We start from the raw sequence: 11,836 nt of genomic DNA on the forward strand, positions 1-11,836 counted from the left end.
TTTTTTTTTTTTGCAATTGTGTTTTAAGTAAAATGTTTACTGCTGAAAAATAATTCATTCCTATGAATAAAATTCAAACCATATGCAGATGTGCATAAGGTTTCACAAAGCAGGTATTGTTAATATTTTTGATTAATGACTATTGATGCTGTTATTATATTTTTAACATTACATTTTAATAATATTAATGGTTCTTAAAAAAACTTGCTAACTGTCCTTATAAGTATGCAACTACTATTTTGGGTTTTCCCTTTTTTTATGCGTGAAAAATGCATTTCATTTACCCTTCTATAAATCACAGTGATTATTTATAAACTATTTTTTGTGTTTCATCACCTCTTTAAGAAGATAGCAGTAGATAAAGTCTTAAAGATAGCCATTAACGTTGTAGTAATGTTTTACCAATTTTTTTTATTTTATTTATTTGCAGTATTTGTGTTTTTCTCTCTTTCTAATGTAGATTTTTTTATAGACTAAAGTATTGTTTATATTTTTACTTTTCAGCTGGATTAAGTGGGTCAGGTATCAGTCCTTCTCTGAATAATGTTTCCAATTTGGAAAAATCGAATAATAACAAATCAGGAAACGACAGTGTTTTCGGCTCTGGCAGTTTAGATGATCAGTTCATCATACCACGTGAAAGATCAAATAGTATTTCTGAATGCACTACCGAAACACTTCTGTCTCCGTCAGATGCGCAAAACAATGATAAAAACATAATAGCCAACAACTCATCTCCCGGTCAAAAAGTATCTTACCCTCTGCAGCCTCATCAGGGACGAAATCCGTGTTTGGAGCGCAATCTCAATCAAGAAGCTCCGGATGTCATCGGAAACCGCTTGCTCGATTGTACACTTAAATACCCTGGCAATAACAAAATTTTCTCTTTCTCTGATGGTGATGCAAACATTTTCAGTTTACCTCCTGGCATGACGAGTACTCTAATGCCTAACGGTCTCACCAATCATTCCACTAGAATTCCTATACCTTATGTGCAAAATCCAGTCAATTCTTCAGCCACCATTCCTAAAGTAACCAACTTAACGAGTAGTAATTATGGGCATAATTCTAGATCTAGAGAAGAGAGGAGATGGAGCCCTTTGAATATATTTGATAACAAGAAAGGTTTTAAAACTGGTTGGAAAAATCTGTTAGATCGTAAAACTTCTTGTAGCAATGGCTATATTCCTGAGGAGCAGCAACCTCTGCAGAGTTCTGCGATTTCTTCTCCGATATCACCGAGTGATTACGAGGAGAAACAGGGTCAAATTAATCCTCAGTGCGAAGAAAAGCAGGGCCCTCTAGAGCCATTCTGGCCTGTAGAACCAAAAAATGATCATTCCAATTTCAATGTAAATTGTACCAATGTCCATTCGCATTCGTTAGGCATTGCAAGTGAAGAATGCGCCGAATCTCCGAATTGTCGTTCGTTAGAGGAACTCAAAATTCCCACTAAAAGTGACTGCCCTACACTAATCAATATACTTCCCGATCAAATTGTTTCCGTTGAGGATAAGTCGAAACGTCCCACTACATTACCTGTTCATTGCTTGAGCAATGAGTTTGATGAAGACTTTTTTGATTTGTCTGACTCTGAGACTACAAAAGAACTGGTAAATATTTCGGAGAGTTCTGCACTACCGAATGAAAATCAAACTGTGCAAATTAGACGCAAGGGTAGTGGTGGTAAGCGTAATGGGATCAAACGAGTAAAAACTCCCTTTGAAATTAAAGGACGATTCTCACTTTACGATGACAGAATAATGTCTTCTGTTGAACTTCCTGGTGAATCCTCCAAACCTAACCATTCCCAATTGGATAGTAATAAGTTTTCTGTATCTGTTCCTTTAAACATGAATGTTCTGTGTTCTCCACCTGGTACAGATCAGGAACAAGCAAGCCCGAAACAGATAAAGTTTCAGGAAAATGTGCAAGTGAAACCTCGTAACGGTTTTACATTACCAGTTAGCTCTAATGTTCCACAAAATGTTTTTTCATTTAATGATATTTGAGTAAAAGTTATGTTTTCATGAGTTGTTCATATAGCTGCTATATGCTTCTTTTGTTACTGAAATTATTACTGTTTTTTACTACTTTTAATTCACTTTTGGTGCATTCATTGTTATTTTGTATCTGTTTTGGTTATCTCCGTATGCCGAGTTCTGGTAATCTGACTCTAACTTGGATTATTGAAAGCTTGGGTTAAGCTAATTTTCTTCTAGCTACGTAAAAATTACGTAATTATGAATCTGGATTTTTTTAGGGAAAAAATTTTGTTTTTAGTTTGGCATTCTTTTTCAAGAAGTGTTTTATTGCAGTTTTTCGAAAAGCTGCGGCTGTTGTTCCACATAACAAAATGCATTGAGCTGTTGAAAGATAAATTTGCTTTTTTGTGTAAAAGATAATTTCTCTGTTGTAATTTTCAAATGATTCTATCATTGATCCATATGAAATCATTCTTTAATACAAAATACTATGTAAATAAATCTGTTACATCTTCATGTTCAGGTATATGTCTGTATATTGAAACTGAAATTTTTTCTTATATTGTGTTACCTTTTCTGAAAACTACAATAGGCAAAATTTAAAATATATATATATATTTTTAAGCACCTCAGATTCATGAGAACTCCAATTATCAAAATAATCCTTTTTATGTATATTTCTGTTTTAAATATAAATTATTTAAAACCAAATTATGTTTCCTGAGCATTTTATGTACAATTCTTACTGTACAAATATTTTTTTGTGAATAAATGAGTTCTTCATTTTATATGTTAATTCAACTTAAACTTTGTGTAAAAAATGTTGTGCATAGTTGTGTAAAAGAGAACATTCCTTTAGCATTTTTGAATATTTTGTCCTCAATTAGCTATTTTTTTTTTCTCAGATAACAAAGAGCATTTTTCTTCCTCTAAAAAAAAGATAATTTAGTTTAAAATTTATAATTAATAAAACTATTAACAGTTTGAAAAATCTTCTAAGAATTCATTTACTGTAAATTCATTATCTAAAAATTCGTCATCTGTGTGTAACATTCAGAAAAATTGATACCTAATTACTATTTGAATATTTAATTAAACAAGTGTTTCAAATTATCTATTGCAGCAATTCTCTATCTGATCTATTTTTATGATGGTGTATAAACTTTTCATAATAACTTGTGAAAATAAAATAAAAATTTTTTACTTGTTTTCCTCACTGTTTAATGATCCCGGTGAAGAGCTCAACGAATGATACTTAAGTGAGAATTTTTATCTTTGAATAAAAAGAAAAACGATCTAAACATGGATGTTTTTTTTAATTTTTTACTCTAATCACATTTCAGTTGGTAGTTCAGTTCCCCATATTTTACCTAAATACATGCATAAATACATAGGTTACTTAAAAAGTGTTTTAATAATAAAACTGTAGGAATATAGACATTGTTAGCAGTGATGATTCAAAACTCAGATATTTTAATAATCAATGATATTTAAATTTAACGAATGTTTAAATTTTCTATCATCTGAAAATAAAGCACTTACAAAAAGAAAACTCTTTAAAAAGTTATTAAAATTCTATAAAGAGAAAAAAAAAAGCATTTTCTAAATATATGAAATGTATAACACAATTTATTTATTTATTTTGCCATGAACTACATGTTTTTATTAGCTAAATTCTTTTTAAGTATTCTGTATGCATGTAAATAAGCTACTGATTGATAAAATTTATGAATTCATTTTACAATTGAAATACACATGTTTAAATTTTAGTTTAATTATAGACGGACTATATGTTAAATGTATCAAGTTGTAAAAACTTTATGGTGCTATGCTTTGAACTTAATGAATTTTGTACTGTAAACTCTCCATGTGGAATTTTAGAAAGATCAGTGCACTTGCTAATGTGCAATATTAGTTATAATCTCTTGAACTAAAGATATTAATACAGTGCTAAAATTTAGTATTTGATAGCGGAAGAGTTTATTAGGAATTAAATATTTAGTCTTGTATTCAGATGTTAGTATTTCTCTATCTTAATATCAAAAGAGTTTGTATCTTAACCAAAACTAAATGTTGAAAAATTATTATTGAGAATGAAATCATAACTTTACTGGAAGAAGAAAAAAAATTAGCATATATCAAAATTGTGTAATGCAATGATTTGTTAAATTTGTCTAAATTTGTCTGTCTATACTAAAAGGGTTTTAAAAATGTGACACTTAATATTTTTAACATTATGTTTTTCCTTTTTAAATTCTATTGTGAATAATGAAGTTGTTTTTGTATTTTATTTTTAAATTTCTTAGAAATCCCTGTTTATATATTGTGATAATAAAGCAGAGCATTTGATCATCTAATTCTGCTTTGAACTGTAACTTTCAATTCTTGTTTTAAAAGCAGGGATGCTTATTTTATACAGATTCCCATCCTCAATTAAAGGCACGTTAAAAACTAGAACTTTCATTGGGTTCTGTAATCACAGTCTTAAAATTCCTTACTAGAAATTAAAAGAAGTCTTACCTATTTTAAGCAGTTTAAATATGTTATTTGCTATGAAAAAAAAAATTTTTTTCCTTCACAAAATATGAGTTATTCTGAAGGTCTATCAACAAAAATTCCTCAAAATTTAATATCCTTATTTCCTCATTTAACTAAATTTGCAGCCTTTAATGAGTAGTATTTTTATTTTATTTTTTACAAGGTTTCTAAAAATATGTATTAAGAGTAGTGATTATGGACCACCCTTTGTTAAGTTTAAAAGTGTGATACAAAAATAAAAAATTTATTTATTATATCAGTATTTAACATTTTGTAAGTCTGGCTTAATAAATTGCTATACTTTGACTTTTTAACAAAAATGCAATAAAAGTACAGTGTAATGAGGTCAAGTATCGGGTTATTATTCTTCAGTAAATTAACCAGATAAACATTTAGTTTAATATTTTGATAATTATAGATTAAGGATCAGTATTGTTTAAAGTAAAGCATCCCTGTGCAATATAATACTTAAAATTTTCCTGAAATATCTTAAATGTAGTAATTTTGAAAGTCTTCTACATGTTTTTGTATAGTGTATAAAATGCTTGGCTAATATTAACTCACTGATAGTGAGAAATTTATTTTTGTTAGTTTTGATATTGTACTCTAGTTGTATGCTTTTAGCTAACTATTTATAATACAACTCTCTGTGTATAAATTTAAAGATATATCCAGTTGTAGTAGTCATTTGCACATTCATTCTTATTAATAATGTAGATTTGTAGTGATGTCATTATGAAAAAAAAATATTTCTTTGAAAATTTAGTGATTCAAAAATGCTAATATCATCATTGCTTAGCAAAAGTAATGTTTGGCGCAAATGAATTCATTATTATAAGTAGTATTAGAATGAAAATTTTTATTTTAATATTATATTCCAGTTATGATCATGAATTTAATCATAACTAAAAGCAAAAACATTCATTTTAATTTGAGGATTAAACTGTTATCAAGTATTTTTTATTAATAAAAATTCTGTTTGGTTCTTAACTTGTCGATGAAATATTTTAATAATTTGCTTCGGAATTCTTAAATAAATATAAAATCATGCTCATGAATGAAACATATATGTGTTTTAAATATGAATTTCTATTTTCATAATCTAATGATTACATTGGTATCTTGCTTCGGTGTTAGAAAATATGCATAATGCATTTGTTTTAATTGTTTATGGGAAACCAGAAAAAATACAACTTATCAATGAAGCAATAGAAATATTTTTATATTTTTTCAAAATAACCGATTACAACAAAACTTTTCAGTTACGGATGGTATTTATGTATTCTAAATATGGCTTGCTATTTCTGCTAACAATGTATGTTTCTTCGTTAAAAATTTTTACTGCATTACAATCAACTATTTATTTAGAATCCTGATATTTAGTGACATATCATTGAAATTCATTGTTTTCTTGTTAAATTGTACCTATTCGGTTATATATACAGTACAGAACCCGTTATCCGGAAATCAGAAAACCGGAACGAAATTTGATAAATTTTCCCGCCATTTTTTTTTCCTCATAAGATTTTAGGATTTTTCTTTCTTTTTTGAAAGATGTTTACCTTACCATCATTTTGGAAATAATCATTAGTGTATTACTTCATCGCTTTTTGTTCTTTTTAAGATTATTTCCAAATATTTTTTTTTTAAGTTGGGTTTAACAATAAAAAAAACAGCTTTTTGTAACGATTCAGAAAACTGGAAAAATCAGTTATCCGGAATAGCGATCGTTCCGGATAATCGGTTCCCTACTGTATATAAAAAAAAGCCTGCTACATTTCAATGCATGACATTCTTATAATGAAGGTTAATCTAAAGTGGCAAAAATTGAAATGTATAAATTAATTTAAACAATTTAGTAGATAAAAATAATGTTAAACAGTTTTACATTTTTGTTAATTTTTTCATAGGCTACCTTAAAAGAAAAATTATTTACTCTTTCAAAGAAAAAATTAACATAAGTTTTTTGCTGATTGTCAAAACTTACTGTCCTTTTAAAAATTAAAGAACAAAAATGCATTATTTACACAGATGATTTCAATCTTTGATGTACTGTTATCCCTTTAGTCTCAACAGTTTGTTCTCTTGAACTAGTTGCAGATTCTTATTAATTATTTAAGAATCAATTTCAGATTCTCCCTTCCCCAATGAAAAAGAATAGACAGTTGTTTTAAATGTTAATTGCTACCCTTAAAAACGTCTGTTATGATTGTTTTGATGCCATGGTATGAGGACAATTCTTACAACGTAATTTGTAATAAATCATATAAAATGCTAATCGTCATTTGTTTCTAAGAAAAAGTTGTTTTTTTTCTAAAATTCTGAAAAAATTACGAAGTCTTAGTCATGAGTGTCATAAAATGGGGAAGAATGTAAAGTTACAATAATTCTTCTTTCTTAAAATTTCTGAACTAGTTGCTCGAAAATTAAAATTTTACTAATTAACTCGCAAATATTTCATAATTATTTAAATATTTCTTTATTTGTCTGAAATATTGGAAAGGCGCACAGATATTTCAACTTATTAGGGGGATAGTCGCCAAAAACATGCATGGTGTAAATATTTGAGTTTTTCAAAAAAAGTGAAAAAGTATGATAATCCGAGAGGGTGATATTAATAAAAGTTTTTACAACATATTTTGCAAAGTGCAAACATTTATTCTTTTGTAATTATATAACATGCTATGGGCTGTTCAATGCGTTTGATCTACTTATCAGAATTCTGATGACTTACGATTGAATATTACTTTGTATTTTTTAAAAAAAGTTTATAGAGATGTTTAATGTTAATAGTTGGCTCGTCAAATTATCATATCTGCTGTCTCCATTTATCATCATTTTAATCATTCCTAAAACACACTTAAATAACAATTCTCTAAGAAAGAACACAAATCTTCTCTTGGATTTTAAATGATAAAGTTCCTAAACGAAATTAATAATGAAATATTTTATGTTTAAATCAAACAAATATTTCTCTTATATGTTCTTCACAAATGTATCATTTCATCATAAACTAGCATATTTATGGTTTGATTTTATTTTACTTCAGGGGCTTGCAGGTATGATAGATATTCCTTTGTGTATTGTAACTGTTCTGAGAATCACAATTATTGTGGAGGTTTTGAACATGTATTAAAATAAATTAATATGTTCTAAAAACATGCATTGTTGTTAATGAACTCAATTTCCTACTCAATGTTTTGATTTCATTGCTGAGTGGTATATTGTTATATGAACAATATTTTTTCCTTACTTCCTGCATTCAATCTGTAATAAACGCACAAGACGAAGCCATTTCATATTCTTTGTGTTAGGTTTGGCAGGTATCATCAATTTGATATTTATAGTAGTACAAAATGTTGCTCATCTGAATATTTTTCATTTGAATTTGTGTAAAGATGTAGTTTGTTGGTCGTATCTTTTATGCTTTTTTGTTTCATTTTATCATTTTTTTTTCTATTTTTACTGTGTACAGTCATCAGAACAAAATGTTTTCCATAATAGTTGAATCACATAAAATATACTTTAAAAAATAAACTCACTCAGTTGTTCATTAGTGTCTCTTTCTTCCTCCCCTTTTTATTGCTACATTGTTTACTTATTGAAGGACTTAAGGCAATATAATGATACACTGTTTCTAAAGATGATGTTTTTATTAAATTACAGACTATTCCTTAGCTTTGTTTCCACAGAGGTACTTAACAACTTACTGGAATTTATAGTTACACAATGCTCAGAAAAAAATCTTAGTATCTGAATAAAAATTTATGTTTGTTTTCTTTTTTTTTTTACCAAAAACCTCTTTTTTGAACAATTTAGTTAATGTATTTTATCATTTTATTCCCTTAGCTTCCTCAGTTGATCAAGATAGCTTAATGCAATGTTAAAGAAACTTTATTTTTTCTTTTATTCTGTAATATTTAGCTATTATTTTAATAACATTCTAGTTTAGAAGCTAAATATTATTTACAGCTTTCAATGATTTCACTTACGCGCTATAAAGCGTGGAATATGCAAGAAGTCGCAGAATTGACGCATAATTCTCCAGTGCCGATTTATGTAGGTAAAATTAAACCAAACTTAAAATGATTTTATATAAAAAAAAAAAAAAATTGCTTTGTTATTAGTAACTGAAGGAGAAAATTCAAACAAATCTGAGTATCAAATTGCATTGTTGCTTTTCCTTAAATGCATGTGTTCAATCAGTCTCAATTAAAAGCCTTGATACTTTTAAGTATTACTCATCTTGATTTGAAGTTCTTTGTTTTGTCTGTCAATAGATAAAATAATATGAATATTAATAGATCAATGACGTAGTAGAAAAATCATATTTTAAACAGGGCCCAGAAATATGGAAGCTCTAAGTCTCCTAAATCCTATAATTTCCTAAGTCTAGCGAAATATAGGGTTGCAATTGTTGCTTAATTTGCAAAAAAAAAGTTTATTTACAACATTTAAAAACAGTTCTGCGGATTTATTTTTTACTAGGAATTTGGATTGAAAATCTTAAAAGCTATTTTCAGTTTTTCATTGAAAATTTAATCTGTAAAATAAAAGAATATCCAGGGCTCGACTTAGCCAAATAGGGCCCCTCTGCTGCAAAAAAATTGACTAGAACCTAAAATAGCCATAAATATCCCCCTTCCTCCAATGGTCAGGCGAAATATCGTTCTGTCCATTCTATTGATTTTCTGAGTTCTGTGTCCGTCATGCCGAATGCAGTTTTCTGATTATTAACTTGGTCATATAGCTGCGAAAAATTCATTCATTCCTTGCTGACATAAAGGTGGAATTCAGCTAAATTTTCAGGAGGCCCGGCCAACACCTGCTAGAAAAGAGCAGGCATCAGCACTTTTTACCATAAATATCCTTTAGTTGTCCAAACGTAATGACATATTTTGTATTTTCAACCACTGCGCAGCTTAGTACCCCGAACGTAATGACATCTTTCTTATTTTTCATCTACTGCGCAGTTAGCTTCGTCACATCGGACTACTAAATTGATCCGTGCTGAGGCCTTCCTTCTTCTAGGAGGTGTTGGCCCGGCGCCCCCAAGTAGCGCTCAATATCGATCGATCTGGAAAAAAATTCGCTTACGACGTCGATCAATGTTGTTCCGAAATATCGATCTATGTAAAAACGTCAGATTTTTTCTATATTGTACGACATTGTAAAATTGATATAGATCGATATCTCAATAACGCCGTAGTATTAACTAACCAATTCAAGTATTAACTAATTGTGACAGAAACATATGCTTTTACAATTCAAATTAATACAAAAGGCTTACTTTTAAAAGTTGGAACCTACATTAAACAAATCTGCAACTAAATTTAACAAGCTTTATGAATTGAAATTTATTTGCCAAGTGATCAAGCATAAAATGGGTATAGCAGATGGTCATACCTGCCCTTTTTGAAAATCATAGATGGAAAGTAAGAAGTGAATACTAATGAAAGGCATGATAACTTTTTTCAGCTCAACTGATTTATAAATCGAAACCAAAGACTTAATTGCTTGTTTTAAAATAACCGCATTTTACACGTATGTAAATTAGTTTTCTTACTTTTCTGCATTTGCAATACATATTTGATCTTTAGACAGGATGCAGTCACTGAAAATTAAATTAATTTAAAATATTGCACAACAGCACTAAAAACTTAAAAAATAATAAAATATTATGGGTTTTAATAAAATTTGCCCTTCTCATATGTACTTGCTTTGTAATAAAGAAGGTGTGAATGCAGAGGAATAAAACAAAAAGTAGCTATGAATATTTTATTAGAATTTTTAAAACATCGACACATTCTTGTGTCCTCAAGTTCAAAGAATTGGTGATGTCGTTTATATTTGGTTTTCGTCTCTCCCAATCAGTGGCTGTAACCAGGACCTTTCCAAATTTTTCGGCAAGCTCTTGCCTCTTACCCTCAAAACTGTAGCTGGACGCAAAACATTGAGTAATATTAATAACATTTAAAAATAAAAACTGAAAGGCAATTTAACAAGACACAAGTTATTAATGAGTGTATAGTGAAACTTTGAGAACAGAACTGAATGAAGGGCTTATAGAATCAGCACAAGATTCAAAAAATGCTGCATTAGACATCGCAGAACGTTACAGAGTTCTTGCAGAAAATTTTTTATTTTGAGGAAGAAAAAAAATTTAGTTTTAATTTCTTCAGAAATTTACGCGTAAAATTTGAATTGGGCATTTAAATAATCACAGTCAATTTACGCCTATAGTATCATAAATCCATAGATGGTTCGATTATATTTTCGGCAGTTATTAATTTTTACGTGGTTTTTAATCAGACGATATGGGAAATTCGAATCATGCATTCGAGTACTTACTTTTTAAGGCAACGCTTCTATCATTTTTTCGGCAATTATTGCTTTTGACTTCCATATAGTTTTTAAAATCCGATTTTATTTATTTCAACAATCAAATCTTGAAAAGAAACACGAACTTGAGTAATCCCTTTTGAAGAGTCCAATTCGAGGGACTTCGTCGTCAAGTTGTTTTTCGGTAATTACAGCTAGGGTTTCATGATTCATAATTATTTTTTTTTTAATGTGATGAGTTTCAAAATGCGATATCGGAAAGAATTAGTGCGGTTTTCTCCAACAAAATGCGATAGTATCCCCCGTAATATTATAATAAAAATAATTACATATTTNTGTTAATTGTTTTTTTTTTTTTTTTTGTTAATTTAAATCGACAACGTACATCTTTGTTATTATTGAAACTATTTTGCAGAAGGATATGAGTGCTAGAGAGTTTTGTCGCAGAAAGCCTGAAAAAAATTCTGCCAAAGGGTTAGACGCACTGTTTTGTAATGAATATTTAAGCTGTAATGCTGTATCTTTGATTGAATAATGAATTCTTTAGAAACAAAAGTATATACAGGGTTCCCACTCTTCTAACGAAGCAAAAATTAAGGACTTTAAAAAGGGTATGATTGTTTGTCATCGAATATACATATACCACCAGTGACAGTGCCAATTATTTTCATTTCTTAAAAAAGAAAATAAACAAATAAAAAAAATAGTGCGTGGAGTCCCTCCGCGCGGAAGAAGTTAGAAGGTTCCTTGGGGTATTAATCCACTTTTCCTTCGAGGAGAATTTCATACCCGTCGAATATCGAAGGCGTGTGTACTATGCATGATTCTTTATCGCCTTACGAGATCATCACCAACAAAACCAATTATTTTTATTTTTTTGAATCCGGATTGAAAAATGCAGCAGAAGAGTTCCGATTTCTGTGTGGATGCTAGTTTCTGTTGGTGATTCTTCGCTTACCTGGCGTAGTACC

The 11,836-nt window shown here is 29.1% G+C and overlaps 1 protein-coding gene across 3 annotated transcripts in view; it reads left to right on the forward strand.

Moving 5' to 3' along the window:
* The window catches only part of LOC107454396 (bone morphogenetic protein receptor type-2), a 108,291-nt gene extending 100,215 nt beyond the window's left edge, over window positions 1–8,076 (forward strand). For all 3 annotated transcript variants that reach the window (XM_043046527.2, XM_016071589.3, XM_043046526.2), the window contains one exon: window positions 505–8,076. In XM_043046527.2, the coding sequence (XP_042902461.1) occupies window positions 505–2,012 (1,508 nt within the window). In that variant the 3' untranslated portion in view covers window positions 2,013–8,076. The remainder of the gene's footprint in view (window positions 1–504) is intronic.
* The last annotated feature ends 3,760 nt before the right edge of the window (window positions 8,077–11,836 follow it).

The sequence above is a fragment of the Parasteatoda tepidariorum genome, chromosome 3, assembly GCF_043381705.1.
Source record: "Parasteatoda tepidariorum isolate YZ-2023 chromosome 3, CAS_Ptep_4.0, whole genome shotgun sequence".
Taxonomy (NCBI): domain Eukaryota; kingdom Metazoa; phylum Arthropoda; class Arachnida; order Araneae; family Theridiidae; genus Parasteatoda; species Parasteatoda tepidariorum.